The sequence below is a fragment of the Wyeomyia smithii genome, chromosome 3 (genome assembly GCF_029784165.1).
Source record: "Wyeomyia smithii strain HCP4-BCI-WySm-NY-G18 chromosome 3, ASM2978416v1, whole genome shotgun sequence".
Taxonomy (NCBI): Eukaryota; Metazoa; Arthropoda; class Insecta; order Diptera; family Culicidae; genus Wyeomyia; species Wyeomyia smithii.
In genome coordinates this window covers 95,762,367-95,782,285 of record NC_073696.1, presented here as the reverse complement: position 1 = coordinate 95,782,285, position 19,919 = coordinate 95,762,367, and the positions used below count along the sequence as shown (strand labels likewise).

Genomic DNA, 19,919 nt, shown 5'->3' with positions numbered 1-19,919 from the left:
ACAAAACGAAAAATACTAGCATAAAGATGGGAGAGGAAGCTTACATATCCACGAGCGTTAATGGCGGATAGTGCACGCAGCCCATTTGACGTTTTATGTAGGTCAGCCAATTTTCAATCGCAGTAGCGGAGTGAAAAACATAAAAATGTTGCAATATAGCATAACGTAGCATAATTTTCAACTAAAATTCAAAACGAGCCGCCGTGCAAGATTGTCAAAAAGTTTGACATTTGTTGTTTTTTTAGCAAAATCTTTTTTCCCATGGCTTACCCTAACTTTAAATATACGCAAAAAATATATCTGACTGTCACTTTTTTACCATAGAAAATCATGAAAAACCACAGTATTGATCAAGAGATTCTCCTTCAGTACTTGATTTCTCTAGTATCATCTCTCCCAGTTCGACAGATCAAAATACATTCGAAATTCGCTCGCTCAGTAGAGGGCACCATTTCGCTAATTCGCTAACCGCTAATTAACGATGCTAATATTCAGTTAGCGGTTTCGCTAATTTTTGAGCTTCAGATATGACTTGTTCGAATTCTGCCTCCTTGACAAAATTTAGCCTATTGAGCATTCAAAGAGCAAAAGAGCGAAACCAAGCATGGCCCAATGACAGGTCGGTCATTGATTAGCATAAGAAAAAGTGAATATTTTTCTAAATTGAAATCCCCTGTTTCGAATGTTTCTAAAGTTTGTATTCAATATTTCAGAAATTCCTACAATGTTGTTGATTTTTTTCAAAATTCGAGTAGAAGCCATCTTGAAAAATATTTCATTGAAGGAAATATAATTGTAAATTTAAATGCATGCGAATGATTTCGGAATAAAACATGAATGAAATAGGTTTATTTTTTTTCTCATTTATTATGCGATTTTGATTTTCATCACAGCGACAACTGCTAGATTTTATTTCTGTTGTTATACATACATTTTATGCATTTTTAGTCCGGATTGTATTTTTGAAGTGTGGTCATTTTGGTACGATTACTAACATTATTTGACAATGACATAGTTCGAGGATCAATTGTTACTGAAGGAAAACACGCTCGAATGGTTAGAAAACCCATGACTGTTTTTATTTCCTAAAACAAGACCAGAAACCTTGTACACCTAAATATCAACTTCTTCCGACCTGTTCATGATGGGCCAAATTACTTTCGGATCGATCATAGGGAAGCAATGCATTTGTACGATTGCTGCTATTCGACCGCAGAGAAAAGGCAAGCGAGGTGTCTCGTTTTGTCTCAGGATCAGTTGAGTAGGTATCACCTGAACGCACTGAGTGTTAATCGTTACTAATGTTGAATCATGTTGAAACTAATAACGATTCACAGCGGTCATGTACTGGTAATTGACGTCACACAAGAATACAGATCAGAAATGCGATATTTTCATTTTCGCTTCGTTTTTTTTTTGGTTCTGCGTGTAAGTAATACGATAAAGAAAAATTGGATATTCCACCTTCTGCATTACACGTATTACTTTTCCTGCCTATTCTAATACACATTTGAAAACATTAACAAATCTTAAAGTCTGAATACCTAGTAATAGTATTTAAACTAAAGGGCATTTTTAATCCTTCCAGTAACAAGATTCCATTTAAAGGGAAAATGTGGCAAACGTGGTTACAAGTTTATTTCTATTTTTTTTTTTTGTATTTACATTCAGATTTGAGTCAATTATAAATATTGATAAATCTCTTTTTCGTTTTGTTTAAAAAATAAGTCTATACAAAAGGTACACTTACAGAGACGTAAGGCGCAAGCTGGAACAAACTTGTGCGAGTTCTCTATTTTTTTAATGTTTTGAATTATTCGTCGTTTTTGCTTTCTCTCATTATATTTTTTTTCATATACACAGCATACCAGTGTTAGATTTTGGATCGCATTCGAAAGGTACTGTCGATGGTTGAAAATAATCTTCTAATTGTATATGTTCATCTCAAAAAATATACACTATATGAGATATACTTACTGTTAAACATGCACTTTCACAAGAAACTGGAAAAAAGGGGAAACAAAGCAAAGGCAAAAAAAATTGTAATGAAATTGAAATTGAAGAATTCCACAACAACAAAAAAATATGTCATCGACAAAGCCGAATAAAACTTTTCACACACGTTCGATGTGCAAGATTTGGTGCAGATGGAAAACCAATTTTTAATTAAGTAGTTTTTGAAACGTGTTGTAACATAAGCCTTAACTTAGAAGTTATAACTCAAACATGTTTGATTCTTTTGAAATGAAGTTTCAAAAAATGTCTTAACTAGTTATGACCAGTTCTATCGATTTTAAATAATGAAGTACGAAAATGTGAAGAAAAGAACGTCACTTTTGATTTATTTTACATTATTGGAGTAATTGTTATTGTTGGCGAATAACTGTGAATTACTTGGCAAACTTGAGTCAAAAGTTTGTCCCAAGGTTTTGCTCAAAGTGCTGGATAATCGGAACAACTACGTCTAGCGAAGTTTAAAAAAACACCCAAATGGTTTAACTCGTCACATAAGAAGAAACGTTTAGATTGATCAATCTTAATAACTTCTTGTCTCGATTATGAAAATACTTTAATATGTCTTAGTTCACAGTTATAAACAAATCATAAGCGCTTCCACAAAGCCTAAAGTATGGTACGCAATTAGAAAAATAGAATACTGGGAATCAAATTGTTTACGAACAGAGAAAGTACAGAACATAACGCTTCCAAAAAATGTCATTAGAACATTCAAACCGCTTTTTTGTGATACTACACGTCTCGCAGCTGAATTACGCAAATCGATAAGCGACCCCAAAAACAAATCATGACTCAAAGCACTTAAAAGAAAATATTTAGTAAACTGAAGAAAAACGATATAGCAATAACACGAAGAAGTTGCTAGTAGTCACTAGATAACGTTCCTGCTTCTAAAGCAAAGCAAAGCAGCCTTGGTGCTACATTCCGACCTTCTGTTTATTTATACACAGACTTCGCAGCCGACTGTTTAGTGTACAGGACAATTGCGGGGCTAGCGCTACGGTCCTACTGACACTAACAGTCTCTCCCGAGCCGAGACTCGAGCCTACGACGACTGGCTTGTTAGGCCAGCATCGTACCTCGAGACCAGATGGGAGATAAACGTTCCTGCTTCTATGTGCAGAAAAATCCACCGGTGCTTGCCTATTCTGAACACTTTTTTATTGAAGCAGCATCTTGAGTTCGACCAAGGTTAGGTGATGTAGATTCTGAAACTTGCAGTGTACTGATAAAAAAGTAGAAATTTCCGTCAATAGGATTTTCAAACTAGTTTTTGATACTAGAAAAGCAATCAAGTAACCAGTTCCGCATAACATTTAACGTCTAAACTAAGTAAATATTTGGTCCAAGTACCAATACCTTGTTCCCAAGAATAAGGCCATAATTTCTGGAAAATCGTACGAAGTACAACGAGAAAATGCTTTCCTTTTCCATACCTGTCAAATCATGAAGAAGGGGCGTGATCACAATTGCTTTGAATGGCACAGAAGTTTGACTGTACCATTCGTCATCGGGAACAGCAAACAAAAACAATCAATAAAAACTGGCAATAACATTAAAACGTCGTAACGAACTCTGCAATATTCTTAGCGAAAATATTAACCTCGAAAAACAAAAGCAAAACCAACGAATTAACACATCAGCTGAAAATAAAGGACCAACAAATTAAAGAAAAAACAAACAGAAACCATATTTCATCTTAAAACATACTTTATACATTTTTGTTGATGGTCTTAGTGTAAAATTTACACTAGGTCGTTTTTCTTCACATTCGCTTCAGAGTTTTTGATAATTCTTTCATTCTTTTTTTTTGTTTGTCTGTTTCAATTTCAATAATAAACAGGTGCTTTCCATTCATCTGTTGTGTTGTGACCATTGCTCCATTTGTTTTTGCTCGACGTTTAGAATAAACTTCGAAGTACACTGATCTGTGGTTGTCCCTTTGTAACGCAAAAATGTGTATTAGGTGAAGATCGTTTGTTAATTTGTTTAATCGTTTCGAGGACAAATGTAAAACGGATTGTATAATAGATAGGAAAGAGAGTAATGGTTTAACAGTATTATAGCATGTATCTTAGTAGAAGCATAGTGAAATAGAATTATTCACAGACAGTGACTGCAAGGCTAGTTGGAAATGCGACTTTTTGAGAGAGCAATATCGAGAGAAAATGAACAATATTTAAACTGCTATTCAAATTTTCGGTTTGGTTATATTGTATAAAATTTCTGGGAGCGATTTTATTGGATTTCTATTTTTCTGCTGCAGGGAAAAAATGGTTTTGATATGTTACGATATTTATCTTCTCAACTAGTTTTTTTTTTCTTAATAAAATTACACACTGTCTCTCTTAGCCATATATACTTCCTTGCATGCTGCTTTCGTTTGGATTTAGTTTTCTGAAGGCTCACAAGTAATTTATTTTGCATATAACTCTATCTAAATACAGCTTCATCATTCTTTCGGTAGTTGTTTTTGTAAAAGATTGAGACTCACTCATAAAAAATCATCTCAGTCACAAACGATCTTGTCTTCTAAATAAATGTTAAGTATTTTCCGTAACTCTTCGCTTCAACTAGCATACCAGGCCAGTGACGTGCTAGTACGATTATTGTTAACGTAACTTCTGATTACCGCAGATAGATAAACTACTATGGTCATGTATAAACTCGCTAACGTAAAGCATGCAATATCAATCCATGATATTAGTACGGAATTTAACCTGATCAACACAGAACTAAAAAAATTTGCGCCAAAATTAAGGTAAACGGTATACGGAGTCGATTTGTGCTTTTATGTCTATTTTCCAATTCAGGATATCTGCCTCATGCGGGAGGTTTCGTTCTCTTCCCCGGCTCTGTACTACTTCGGTAAGTCGCTCACATGCTAGTGTTCTAAACTATTCACCTTTGCCCTGCCGCCGCTATCGAATAACTTACCTAATTGTTCCTCATTATCTCAAGTATCTGATCATTCTTACGGTAAAACCTTAAAACACACTAACCACTTGTAGTAGTACTGCACATTAATAGTCTTATGATATTTCGGGGTTACCTACGTTTTAAAAGCATGACTCGTATTAAAATGAACCATCTCATACGCGAAGTGCTTCCAGAAAGAGAAGGTATCGGTATAGATACTTTCCTCCCGAACGCGTAGCTTTTCATAAACGCAAACGTAAACTCTAAAACTTAAAGTAATTTAACAAAAGCTTGTAACCGCGTTGTCGTTGAATCATCAGCACGACCAGCCGGAACGTCGTCTCACTGAAGCTCCCGTCGAAAACTGTCCTCGTCCATCGGGTCAATCATTGTGCCGGTATCGGAGAGCATCTGAAAACTCTGGAAATCCATCTGCCCAAGGCCCAGTTCGGATTCAAAGTCCTCTGCTAAAAGAGACAAAAATGGGCATTGAAAATGCTATGAAAATCGGGATCTACGAGAGAATGGGGTCAACTGAAAAATATCCAAGAAAAATGGTACTTTGATCATACGTTTCAGCAAACAACATTCATTCAGATACGGTGACAAAGTATGGAGCCTTAACATTAGTATTGTATTTCTCACTACCCATCATGTACCATCATATTATGAGGAAGGAATCAACCCTGACTTTGAAACACTCTGCACAACAAAATGTTCTTCTTTCTTGTGAACAATGATACCTTCTAGTATGCGAATCCCTTGTTATGGTGGGTTACAAGAACAAGTAAATACTAACCTCTCGTGGAGAAATCTGCAAGAGATGAAAGAATGACAATTAATCACACCATGCATCAAACGGTATATGAATGAAATAAGAGCGAGCATGACATTCAACTTACCGGTAAACACAATCTCTGGTATCGTGGTGGGAGTTTGAATTATTGGAGCTGTCTGTAAGCTGAGCAGTGGTTCGTTACTTCCGTTGTGATTATGGCTGTAACTTTGGTGATTTACACTGTTCGGAAGTGAACCACAAGTGACTGAGTTAAGGTGTGGCGATTGCTGCGGCGGTGTCTGCTGTGGATGTTGCTGATGTGACTGTTGTTGTTGCTGTTGCTGCTGTTGTTGGTGCTGCTGGTGCTGATGCTGCTGCTGCTGCTGCTGTTGTGATTGCTGTGGTTGATGTGATGGATCCGTCCGCAGGTTGAGATCGTTGTTTAGCGTAAGGTATGAATCGTCAAACTGTGTAAGGGCAAAAGATATTGAATAACCGGGCAATTTGGGAACTTCACCTGTTCGTACCGTTCCAAATACCAACTGGTTTGCGGCAAAGTCCGGTGGTAATGCGTTGTCTCCCTGTAGGATGTGTTTGATAAGAAAACGTAGCGTAAGCGTGTAAACAAGTTTGATTGCGCATGAAAAACTCCAGTAATACCAAAAAGCATAGTAGTACTACCCTAATGAAAGCAGGATGATGCAGAAGTTTATGTTACTTGCAACTTTGATAGATAAAGATACTGATGATCAAAAGATCGCGTGTACACAAACAGTCGTAATAATACAGAATTAAGATTGTCATAAAATAAAATCGAATTCAGAATATTTTTAGAAATAATTACCAGTAGTAGAATATTGAACAAACTGAACTATAATGTGTCGTAAAATTGTAGCTTGATTTTTGATCGCTTACTTTAAGTTGATACTCTTCAAAATTTTTGAGCAAAGTTGAGTAAAATTTCGAAAATCATTAATTTGTTTATGGCAGCAGGAAGAATCTATCGAAAAAGAGGTCTCCAATTTTTTTCATTCCTTAACCGTTCTGCAGGGTACCCGGGTACTCACCTAAATGAAATGCTTCTAACATTTTCAATTCTTGACCGATTTTGGATCTGAGCCCATTATCAAATTGGGAAACTTATCTATTTTCAGCATCTGGTACCAACAGAAACCTAGGGACACATTTGCTTCCTGTAAATCCGGATATTCGAGACCATGTTCCGGTGACACAAATTAGTACAATTGTAAATAAAACTGAACAACATTGGTATCAAAACTCATGAAATCACTCAAGCAGCTAATTCTCATTCTTCTGATTAGTTGTCTCCGAAATGGCCATTGTGAAGCAGATTCCCGTGTGGCCCTATATATGGCGACCAACATGATTGATTAGAAACGCTAACAATATGTATGTCAAAATTCATGAAATTGTCCCCTGAATGGCACCTCCAGAGCAGATTTTTGTAGTGCGCTATAAGGCCGCCAGCATGATCGGACAGAAACCCTAGTAATATGTACGTCAAAATTCACGAAATCACACCAGGAGTTGATTTAATTCCATTTTGAATTCCCGTGAACAGCTGTCCACTCCGGTGCAGATTCCCGTTGGCCGTTGGGCTTCATGTTGCCAGCAATATAATTGGATAGTTGGATTTATATGTCAAAATTCATCAAACCACTCCAGGAATCCTTTTTGAGTCCGTATGTCAATTTGTCACCAAAAGCACATGTTTGTTGTCATAGAGGGCCCCACGAGAATCTGCCCCGAAGTGGCCATTTCGAAAACATCTCGGTGGATGCACTCAAAATGGATGAAAATCAAATCCTGGAATAAGTTCATGATTTTCGACAAATATATTTCTAGGGTTTCTAGTCATACATGTTTGTGGCCATTTAGAGCCACATTGAGCTGACCAGTGGTGGCAGCCGACTTCAACGCATGGGCAACCGAGTGGGAAAGTCGACGCACAAACCAGAGAGGCCGGATCTTGTTGGAGGCTTTGGCAAAATTCAACATAGATCTGGCCAACGTCGGCATGAAGAGCACCTACAGTAGAAACGGCGCGGAGTATACCATCGAAATGACGTTCTGTAGTCCAGGACTGATCACGAACTAGAGGGTAGACGATGGCTACACTCATAGTGACCACCTGGCGGTCTGCTATAGTGTAGACCATAACACGAGACAGCACGCGGCGAGTAGAATTAACACATCAGCCCTTTGCGGGTAGGGGATATCGCGTTTCGATGCAGAGGTATTTGCGAAAGCAATTAGACGAAAGCGCGAGGCGAGCAGAATTCGTGGCCCGAAAGCCGATCAACTTTTTGCCATACTTTTTCGGGCGTGTGAGACCACAATACCTAGGAACCACCAGCCTAGGCATGGAAGGTCACCAGTCTATTGGTGGTCCGACGGGATAGCGGACCTTCGCAGCGCGTGCCTTCGAGTGATAAGAAAAACGCAACGCGCGCGAACCGACGAAGAAAGAGAAGATCGTCGAGCGGCATTCAGTTCCGCCAAAACGGCGTTTAAGAGAGCAATAAAAGCTAGTAAACGTGCGTGCTTCGAAAAAGTGTGTGCTAGTGCCGCCAACAGTTAGCCGTCAAGGGTGCGGAGATAGAAGCGATTTCGAAAGAGGAACTCATCGTGATCGCCAACTCCGTAGAGGTGAGCAAGGCACCGGGCTTGGACGAGATTCCGAATCTGGCTATAAAAAAGGCCATCAAAAAGGGGCCCCGGACGATGTCACGAGTCATGATTCCCAGAGAGATGGAAGCGACATAAGCTGGTCTGATTTCGGAAGGCAGGGAAACAACCTGGTAATTCGTCGGCATATAGACCGATATGTCTGCTCGATACGGAGGGTAAGGTGCTCGAGAAGGTTATTCTCAACAGACTGGTTAGGTACACCGAAAGAGCAACCGGTCTGTCGAGTAACCAGTTCGGCTTCTGGAAAGGCAAGTCTACGGTGATTGCTATCCTGTCTGTCACCAAAACAGTAGAGGTAGCACTCCATCGTAATAGATGGGGCATTCGCTATCGCGCAATCGTCACGTTGGACGTGGAAAATGCGTTCAATAGTGTTACCTGAGTTTACAGCACAGACAAAAGTCGGAAACGCATCCAAATTACCGCAGGGGTTCTGCAAGGTTCCATCCTGGGCCTGGTATTGTGGAATGTCATGTACGACGAGCTACTGAAACTAAAGCTTCCTTTAGGGGTTGTGATCGTTGGTTTTGCCGGCGACATCACACTTGAGGTCTACGGCGAATCGGTCGAAGAGGTTGAGTTGACGGTTTCACACTCTACAGGCGTGCGCTCCAAGAAACTGAAGCTGGCGCGTCATAAGACGGAGATATTTATTTATTTGTTTATCAACATCAACAGACAACAGATGTCCCAATGATGGTTAAGTGTCTTAAACTAAAAACAGTTATGTTAGCCACAATACAATAAGTACAATACGATACAAACAACAAAAACTTCCTTATTCGTCAAGTTGTAGTAAAAAACACAGAAAATCTACGGCGGATTGTATCGCGTGATAAATTAAAATCAAAAACAGAAGATGCCTTGTTGAAAACTCGCTGTATACCGACCAAAGCGCTGTTCTGTCCATAGTTGGTGCGTTGAAAGGGTATCCTCAGCATGGAGTTGTTCCGCAGTTGTCAATAACCGTAAGTCGAAGAAACCGGCGTTGATCAGCGTCGCGTATTGCACCATCGCCTCTCAGCGCTCCCTGAAGCTGCTGGGGGTGATGGTGGAGGACAAGCTCACCTTCGGGAGCCATGTCGAATATGCCTGTAAGAGAGCTTCGATGGCTATTGCAGCATTATCTCGTATGAATGGCAGCAAGTGAAAACTTCTAGCAAGCGTGACTTCATCCATACTGAGGTACGGCGGGCCAGCGTGGTCCAAAGCACTGGGTACTAGTAAATACCGTAGTAAGTTGGAAAGTACCTACAGGCTCATAAGCCTGAGGGTTGCGAGCGCGTATCGCACAGTGTCGTACGAGGCATATTCGTCCTATCTTGCATGATGCCTATCAGCATCATTGTCAAGGAGAACGTAAAGTGGTTCGGTTTACACGGCACGAGGGGTATACGACGAGACTAAGACCATCTACGATGGCAGAGTGGCAGCGGAAGTGGTCCACTTCCGCGTAGGGTAGATGGACGCACCGACTGATCTCGGTGATATTTGAATCGAAAAACGCCATGGGAAGGTCAACTTCCACCTGACACAGATTCTGTCAGACCATGGCTGCTTTAAACAGTATCTGCATAGGTTCGGGCACATGGAATCTCCCAAGTATCCCGAGTCGCGCGCACGAGAAGAGACATGACGGCAGTGAGCGGGATGGACACTACCACGGACAACCTAGTGCGGAGGATGTTCGGAGATCCGAACACATGGAGGGCTGAAAGTGCGGCCGCCTCCCAAATAGCATTAGAGCTGCAAAACGCGTTAGGTTGACCAGTAAAGCGCCGGCGTTAGCTAGTTGCCGGTCTCCAGGCAGTTTGCTAAGAGGCTTAAAAGAGCCAGGAGGATGCTTAGAGCATAGAAGCCGTTCCCCGGAACAATAACTAACGGTGGTACTGGGGAGTATTATGGGCTGGAGACTGGGGGGGATTTTAGTAGGTCAAACCCAACATTATTTGAGGTTGGTCGCTCATTCGTCTAGCAAACAGATTCCCACTACCATAAAACAAAAAAGGGCGCCATAGGAATCTGCTCCGGTGTGGTAAATCCGAGGGCAACTCGTCAGATAGGCTCGCCATGGAGAAGAATCAACTCTTGGAGTAACCTCATGAATTTTGGCCGAGGTTTTTGTAAATATGATTGCGGGCGTATAGGGCCCTACGGGAACCTGCTTCGAAGTTTCCTTTCGGGGACAACACGTTAGATGAACTCAAAATGAATGAAAATCAACGTCTGGAGTGAATGCCTGAATTTTGACATACATATTACTGAGAATTGTATAAAACATGCTCCACTGTAACCTGCTCCTGAGTGGCCATTTGAAGGCCAACTCGAAGATGGACTCAGGATGGATTAAAGTCAACTCCTGGAGTGATTTCATGAATTTTGATACCAGTTTATTTGATTTTATTCCCAATTGTGTAAATTTGCCTTGGATTTTAAACATGGTCCCGGAGATCCGAATTTTCAGGAATCATATGGGGACCAATGGCTCTTTAGGTCCCGTATACTAAAAATAGACGAATTTTCCAATCATTTGACGGGATCTAAAATCGATCAAAAATGGGAAAAGTTAGAAGCATTTTATTTTGGTAGGTACCCAAGTGTCCTACCGAACACTGAGGGATGTTAAAATTGGCGAATATATAACAGTTTAATGCTACATGTACAGAATATCCTCCCAAATCTGCAATTTGATTGGATTAAAACTTCAAAAGAGAAAGAGAACCTTTTTGGAACCTTTTCACCTTTTTCACCGCTTTCGAAACCGAAATCGTGAACTCATCTTCCAAGTTGAAACGCAATGAAAGTTGCAACAAATATCGTGTTTTTGTCTCTATAAACTGTAAAAAATATATTATTTCTAAAATGACTAAGTTTTGACTTTTCGGGATTAGGGGCCATCCACCTACCACGTGGACAGATTTGGGGGGGAGGGAGGAGGTTTGGCTAATGTCCACGGTCTATACAATTTTTTTAGAATTTATATGGGCAGTTGTCCACGGAGGGGGAGGGGGGGGGGGTCAAAATCGTTAAAAATCTGTCCACGTGGTATGTGGATGGCCGGCCCCTTATTAATTCTTGGATCTTTATTCGATGTTTTTAGCGTAGAAGTAAAACATTTGCATGGAACCATCTGCAGAACAGCAATCGATCATTTAGGCACCCTCTTTTACTGGAACGTCTTAAACCATATTCATAATACTAAGAACAAAAATTTAGAAATGAAAACACTTCATTTTTTTTGAGGATAACAACTCCCAATGAGTTTGGTATATTTGAACTTTAAATAAGTGTTCTAGATATTTTAACAACCACCTTTCAAAAAGGCTCAAATAATCGAGACATTGTATGTTTAAAATAAAACGATTTTCAAGTTGTGTATCGCACTTGTCTGGTTTATTAAAAATATAAATTAGAGCATAAAAATGAATCTGAAAGCATTCCATAATAAACTACTAAACTGCGAAAAGGAGAGCATCATGCAATTACAGTATAAATACCTACTACTTAAACAACAGCACAAAAGAAGGTTACAACATTCGATTCGAAAACAATGATAAAAGATACCGATAAGAATGCTTCGAAGGTAACAACCCTCTACTATGCAGGATTTTAATTTGCTTGATCCAATAATCGAGAACACATACAGAAATCAAGAAAGACCCAATTGAAAATTCTTGGCAAATTTATTTTATTCAATGAAAGCAATGTTTGAAATAACAGCATCAGCAAGAATAAGAAAAATGGAGTAAGAGATATAAAAAGAGAAAATATTTGAAAGAAATAGATATTGGTATCAACCTGAACTTGGGCGGTTAATGTACATCCAGACTCGACAAGACTTCGAACCAAAGTAGTCCAGTCCTTTAGGAAGCGCACACCCGGGTTTAGCGCAGTGCATTCAATTTGCGGTATGTTATTTTGCAATATTCGTTACCATCACGTATTCGTTTTATGATCAACAGTTTTGGGTGTTAGATACGGGGCATACGGTACGGTATTAGCATTTAATTCGCGGCGGCACACGATGCATATACAGTAATGGAGGAACGAAGAAACGATGATGATTTATTTGGCGGTTGATGGTAATTGTTTAAGTAGATGGTTGGAAGGTGAATTGAATCAACATTAGTCATTCGGAAATGATAATTGTTCTTATCACTGAATGTTTTCAATTGTAAGATTGGTTAGAGAAACTGTACAAATCAAAACAGGCCGGTAGGTAAACGGCTCGTCACAGAACGATTAAATAAAGCATTTAAAAAATCAATTCAACGAAACCAAATTGTGGGAGAAGCTGAGAAGTGGTGATAATTTCTAACAATAGAGATAAAGTTTATTGTGATGCGATATGTGGAAGAAGAATATTTACAATAACTGAACCAAAAAAAAAGTAATAATATAGTTCAAGGGAAAATTCGGTTAATTTTTCTTGGAATAGTATAGGTTAATATCTAATCGAATGACTGAGAAAAGCGAAACTTAAAAATTCGATTAAATGACCCAATGTTTATTGTAATGTTGTTGCAGTAACAACCACTTACCAGGGTTATGTGTTCCAGGTGCTGTGGCAGGGTGTTATGAACATAAACATCATTCGATGGATACTTCTCATAAGATTGTCTGCAATAAAATAAAGAGAATGATAATCGAAATCATACTAAAACTATGATAAACTATTCGCGAAAATAAAACATTTGTAAGCAATTTGTTTTCAACTTTGCTCAAGCTTACCCGTTATTACTTCCTATACTATGAGACACAGGACTGCATGGCGCGCTAGAACTTGAGTCAAGGTTGAGCACCAGGCCAGGACTAGAACCAGGACTTGGCCTATTTCGATAATCTAGCATCACATGCTGCAAAGAAACAAAAACACAAAAATGAATTGATTCAACGTGCTCATTGAGAGAGTTAGTGATTTTTACCGGTGAAATGTTCCCATGAGATCCGTACAGAATATTTTCGGGAGAATTTTGCTGGTTCGGCGACGATAGGCCATCATTCAACTGACTAAAGTTGTCGTAGTTAATCTGATCCAATGTTGGTACCCGCTGTTGTTGCTGCTGCTGTGGCTGGGGCGATTGGCTCAGCTCGTAAGTATTATTACCCTGCTGTAAGAAAAATAATTAGGGGCATGTGCAACACCAATGGCTAATGTTGTTACTAATTAACTAGCTAATTCTATCTCACTGAAGCTTATCTCGTTGTTTCCAAGTATAGAAAAGGAATTTTTTATAGTATTTTTTTCATTGTTTAGAACCACGAGATAACACCTCAGAAAAGGATTATGTTGCACCATAACACACGACTGCGTTATTTATTATACATAAAGTTTATACTGTTACGAATTAAAACATCAAGAAAAAATGCTATTGCTTTTGCTTTCTAGCGGTATAAGAAGTATCTTATGTACAGTTAAATATATTTTTGTCTAGCAACGAAAAAACAGGTATTAAAATATAAAATAAAACAGACGCGTGTTGCAATGAGTAAAGAAAATGGGTTCAAACCAGTCGCCGACCGGAGTGATGCTTAGAACTAAAAAATAAATAAATAAAATAGAAATTATATACCTTCGACATAAATGAAAATCTATTGCTATCTGGTACAGATAAAAAAGGCTGTAAAAAATTAATGATGAAGAATGTAAATAATTTAACACATTGAATGAAACAAGCCTGCAAGCGAAGACTAAAATTTTGAATCAAAAATGGCCTATTAGAAAAAAACATAACTTTGCACAATATTTACATGAATAAAACACAAACAACGTTTAAGCCTTCAATTGTGTTGTAACGTTGGTTCAAGGGATGTATGGTACGAAAACAGGGTCACAGGAAATCCAGGTGTAGTGTAAAATGAGTTTCTTATTGAAGGAGGATGATTTTAACGAAGACTCGTTTTTTTTAATCTATCACATGTACACACTAGAGCTTTCCTTTGTTTCACAAAGCAGTTTGAAACTAATCTGTTAGTTATGATTGCTAAGTTTAGGTTATTTGTCAAATTGTCTCATGTTAGCTTGAATCTGATAGGAGTTACGCACAGAATTACATAAAAGGACTGAATCTTTGGTGCACAAATCAAAGTCGCAAATCAATAAGAAGCAAAACATATCTTCAACAAGGCAGATTCGTGTAGTAAAATTTGGGCAACTAATATGACTGACACTTCTTGGATTCCCGTTTATTGCAAAACACAGCAATGAAATGCCAGTTGTAAACCCGCATTTATATCTCTATTAGTAAACGGCATATTATACTTGTTAGCATGATCTACTATGATGCTGTTTATCACTAACGAAACAATACTCATGCAGGCTTTAAACGTTAGATTCTGTGATAAAGTGAGTGCACGCGATAAGTTATGCTTCTATTTTATCGGCCAAACTGGCTTTTCACTTTACCAGCTAATGTTTGTTTTGAATAGCTACTAGTTCAGCTGAACACTAGCGGCATACAACATCTATAGCGCGCAAAAGAAAATCCAGTGCTACTGGATCGCTACTTACTTGACTAGACTTCGGCTTTTGATTATTATTCTTTGTTTTGTTGTTATGATTAGTACTACTACCGTTGTTGTTGTTGTTATTGTTGGTAGTGTTGTTTAGGTTAGTGGTGGTGGTGTTGTTGTTGTTGCTGGGGCTAACATTGCCACTGTTGGGATGACTGCTGGTCGGAATTTGATAGCCACCGCCTCCTTCACCTCCCCCACCAAAATTGTTTGGTCGAGGCCGCGGGTGATGGTTGTGAATGGCCGATGTTGGGGATAACGATGACGGAGATGTTCCAATGGGACTCTGCACATACGAAAATGTATTAAAATAGAGCGCAAACACTACTTGATTGAAACATGGTTACTTACAGCACAGTAACTATTGTTATGAGCGTTATGATCATACTCCTGATCTAGTGATGATGAGTACATAGGATAACCAACGGAAGTCAAATCCGGTAGCGAACCTGTATTACTAGGAATAGGGATTTGTATACTATCTGTGTGGTTCTGCGATGGATAAATGCTGGAATATTACAAAAACACATGTAGTCTCTAAAACTCGGCCAGGGGAAATTGATTTTAATGCAACATACTTTATCCCTGGTAGACCGGCCAGACCAGTCGATGATCGGGATCTCATATCATGTGGCGAATGGTTTTCAAGATGGTTCGATGATATATGCTGATGCACTTTAGAGATACTTTGAGCATTTGAAATCTTTCTTCGAACTGTTGGACTTAACGTAAGAGGTGAGTGTGTGTTCAGGTGATTGGACTCTGGCTGCAATTTACAAAGAACATAACATTGAAATAATCTGCCAGGTCAAGAAAATGTATAACTGATATTACCTGGTTTTGGCATATACTCTGATGGATGGCCGAGTCCGAAATGGATCGATGCCAGTTGCTTTCCATCGGAGGTATAAGATGCACCGAATTGCTACCGTAGGGCGACGTGTCGTGGTTCCGACTTGACTGTCTATTACGCATTGGTCCACCAGGAGTTCGTACTGAATTTAGAGTTCAAGAAAAAAATATAATCAATATAAATTTAATAAACATTCCAGAATACCTACCCCTAGACTCTCGACTGTGATTGGATGGAGTATTCGGCTTAGCTACTGATTCCTTTTTGATTTTTACACTTTCCAGCTGTGTGTAGGACTTCAGCTCTGTCAATGTACCACCATCGTCGCCCTGACATGGAGAGACAAAATAACATCGTTAGACAAAACCAATAGTGAACAATTTGTTTGACAGTTAATAACAACAATGTGCGACACCGATGATGCTACTACTAAATTAAATCGTGTTAAAATCAGAGACGCGTAACCTGTAACGCGTATGTACAAACGACTTCAGCGAATTAAGAATCGAAACCAAAAAAAAGTATTCTATTGATTTTAAGCATTCTAGCAAATAATTTCTGTTATAACTACCAACTACTGCTCCGATTGGTACATAGTGGGAAAGTATACAGTTACTAAACACATGCTTTACATAATTCGTTCTATAACAAAAACACAAAGACAGAATACCGTTGCCATCTTTGTAGATCATAATGCTTCACGAGAGTTTATAAGCCACATTAAGTTATACGTCATTAGACTAATTTTCATGATTTAGAATCAAATTTAGTTTGGATCTTACAGCAAAGGGGGATAGAATAAAAACTAACGAACGAAGGTTTAATAGTGTATGTAACTATTATCATGGAGTTTCATAGGGTTTGATAATAGACCAAAACATTAGATAGTCTTAAGGGGCCTTCACGTATCGTTGTCAAAAAAACAACTCCAAATCGTCCTTTCCCAACAGTCAATGATTTTTTGTGTGTTAGAAACGTCGTTTCTATCGGTTAGATATTATTCTCGTATCCTTAGTGAGGTCACCTTACAATTAACATAATTAACGACGCGCCAGATGTGGATACGGAGGCAAACCGTCGGTTGCTAAAACTAGTTTTGTATTGACTAAAGCTACACGAAGCACAATTAGCGAACAGCGATAAAAACAAGTATTAATATCTCCAGCTAAACTGCCAACATCCAAATAAAACGAACTGAAACTCAGTGCAAAATCACAACAATTAAACCGACACTTTGGGAAGTTTGCATGCCGGACCTTTTCCTGATATTTATCGTTATCGTTGTTGACGTTCGGCAGTGAACCGCCTCGAAATGTACCCAAACCACCGAGTGTGGGTGTGAGATTGGCACTCCTCGAAACCTGCATGCCATAGCACCCGATGACCAAGAGACGAGGGTTTGCATTGTGTGAAACAGGAAATGAGCAAACACAAGTAAAGCGTTAGTTCGATATACGGTTCTATGCAGTAGTTGCGCTAGTAAAATAATGTTTTATTATAATACTTATAAAGACTTATTTTTTTTATTATAAACGACTAGCTGAATGTACCCGGCCTTGCTCGAGTAAAAATTTCTGCCTTTTCTATAATATTCTATATTTCCATATATTTTTTTCAACCAATCATTTCAAATAATATTTCTATTTTAGTTATAAACTTGCTTATATACCACCTTTTTCGTTGATTAACAATCGATGCGGAGGCATTCCAGCTGGGTCGAGTGAGTTCAAAAATTCCGTTGGAAAATGCATTGCCTCATTAGCATCTTCGACGGTATCGATTAACTTACAATGAACTCAAATTACATAATCAATAGCCTAAGCTCACCTCCGATAGTTGAAATTTTTGCTTGCTATGTCTTCTCGTTTTACTTTTTTTGTGTAAACAATATCAATATCATCCTTATAGTTGAACATCAGTATTCATGAATTGATTAACAATTTGCAGATACGGGGACTATCTCCACATTTTCCTCAAGTTTTGAATAACTTCCAATGCAGAAAAACAACCCTCACTATACCAAACGTTCGGACACCAATTTTCGGTTTTGGGGAGACAGCTCTGACTTATGAACCTAATATCAGGGAGTATTTGAATATTTTTCTTCTTGAATTTGAAAATAGCGTTGGACGCCCGTAGTCATTTTCTGAACATAGTTCTCTTTTAGAAATATTGACATTATTTAACCATTTTACTCAGTTTTACACAGAAAGCAGGAATCGCGGAATTGATTTCAAAACAACGTTTCAATATAACGTCCAAGCCTTCTTCTGTATTCTAGTAACCTTTCCAGAAAATGTAATCCGCCATGTACGAATTATAAATTTGCACCAGACATGAATATTAGAATTCTGGACGTCATCTTGGTATCGAAAATATACATATGGGTCATTCCATACGAAGTGACCACGAAAAAGCACAAACTTGGACACGACCATCACAGATTTTTCTCAAAGCTGGAAGAATGATTCATCTACTATATTTTACGAAAATATTTCTGAATTTCGTAATTAATTTCTCGTAAAAATGTTATATCTCAAGATTGGCTCATATTACCACGGGGTGTTAAGTGCTTCTTACGTAAAATTTTCTGAGAAACACGATGAAACCATCAAATTTAAAATAAAATTGGCTGCATTGGCCGAAAAATGCAAATTTAATTTAAAAATACAAAAATAATCTATCTGGCAACACTTCCTGGCAAAAACAATTTTTTTTTGGATTCCTTGGTTTATTTTCATCAAAATTCACCTATCACTATTTTTCGGGTGTCTTATGTCTATAAATTATAAAATAAAATAATTACGAAGTTTACAACTTTTTTCGTAAAAATGTTATATCTCGAGATGGGCTCATATTACCTCGAGATGATAGTTGTTTCTTATGTGAAATTTTTCACGAAACACGATAAAATTATCAAATTTAAAATATAAATGGCTGCATTTGCCGAAAAATGTAAATTTAGTTTTCACATACAAAAATAATTTATCTGGCAACACTTCCGGTCAAAACTTATATTTTTTCTGGATTTCTTGGTTTATTTTCTTCAAAAATCATCTATCAGTATTTTTCGGACATCTTACGTCTATGAATTGTAAGAAAAAGAAAAAAGAGATTTTTGACAAAAATTGCGCGACTTTGCAATAAACAGGGGGTCCCACAGAGCGAGGGTTATTCCAGTCGACACCAAAATTGGGATTTTTCCAAAGAGACAGTAGATGAATAATTCCCCCAACTTTGAACAAAATCTTGTATCCAAGTGGCATGCACACTTCGTATGGAATGACCCATATTGCAGAGCATATATTCGTTTTTCACAAAATTCTGAAACCGGAAGTCGCCATATTGAATATGACAAATGTCGTTGGACTTTTATTTTTGGTTTCTAAAGGTCATCCTGGTTCCGGAAATACCAATGTTTGGAGGTTTGTAAACGTTTTCTACAGGTGTATGGGGCCATCCACATAACACGTGGACAGATTTTTATTAACTATTTTAACCCCCTCCCCTCCCCCCGTGGACAACTGCCCATATAAACTCTAAAAATTTTGCATGGACCGTGGACATTACACCCCCCCCCCCCGCTGTCCACGTGGTATGTGGATGGCCCCTATACAGCTTCCCAGAAACCAAAAGTTGCCATCTTAGTTTTAGAAAAGCATCGGACATCATATTCCGGTCCCTAGACATCAACTTCTGGCCATGACCGACCAAGGGCATGAAAGTTATCGTATCTTTTCAAAAAGTTCCCATAGGGCACTAAAAGACCTGACTTTCCTAAAAATTAAGACCCCCTCCCTCTTTGATAGCTGCCCCTTTCTCTTTTCGACATCATGTTCTTCCTTTGGGGGTTGCTCCTTTCTTTTCCCAATACACTAAGGTCGCTTTTTACGCGTTCTTTTACGCGGCCTTTTTTACGCGGATTCCGGAATTTACGCGTTTTTTTTACGCGGATTCCGGAATTTACGCGGTTTTTTTTGCGCGGATTTCGGTTTCTCTTCACTTGGATTGCATAATTAACGCAGTTTTTTTACGCGGTTTTTTTACGCGGATTCCGGAATTTACTCGGTTTTTGTTTTACGCGGCTCGTATCCCCCGCGTAAAAAGCGACTTTAGTGTATTTCTATG

At 38.5% G+C, this 19,919-nt stretch overlaps 1 protein-coding gene across 10 annotated transcripts in view; it reads right to left on the bottom strand.

The window, feature by feature from the left end:
• Positions 1-857: 857 nt before the first annotated feature.
• LOC129733316 (uncharacterized protein DDB_G0283357) overlaps positions 858-19,919 on the bottom strand; it is a 41,822-nt gene continuing 22,760 nt past the window's right edge. For 2 of the 10 annotated variants that reach the window (XM_055695087.1, XM_055695088.1), the window contains 15 exons: positions 17,048-17,152; positions 16,000-16,120; positions 15,773-15,933; positions 15,517-15,704; positions 15,290-15,446; positions 14,937-15,224; positions 13,999-14,046; positions 13,351-13,536; positions 13,157-13,281; positions 12,967-13,045; positions 12,224-12,286; positions 6,241-6,294; positions 5,838-6,180; positions 5,735-5,749; positions 858-5,402 (listed from right to left, as the gene is read on the bottom strand). In XM_055695087.1, the coding sequence (XP_055551062.1) occupies positions 5,278-5,402; positions 5,735-5,749; positions 5,838-6,180; positions 6,241-6,294; positions 12,224-12,286; positions 12,967-13,045; positions 13,157-13,281; positions 13,351-13,536; positions 13,999-14,046; positions 14,937-15,224; positions 15,290-15,446; positions 15,517-15,704; positions 15,773-15,933; positions 16,000-16,120; positions 17,048-17,152 (2,058 nt within the window). In that variant the 3' untranslated portion in view covers positions 858-5,277. The remainder of the gene's footprint in view (positions 5,403-5,734; positions 5,750-5,837; positions 6,181-6,240; positions 6,295-12,223; positions 12,287-12,966; positions 13,046-13,156; positions 13,282-13,350; positions 13,537-13,998; positions 14,047-14,936; positions 15,225-15,289; positions 15,447-15,516; positions 15,705-15,772; positions 15,934-15,999; positions 16,121-17,047; positions 17,153-19,919) is intronic. The other 8 variants (XM_055695089.1, XM_055695096.1, XM_055695095.1 and 5 more) reach the window with 6 other exon arrangements.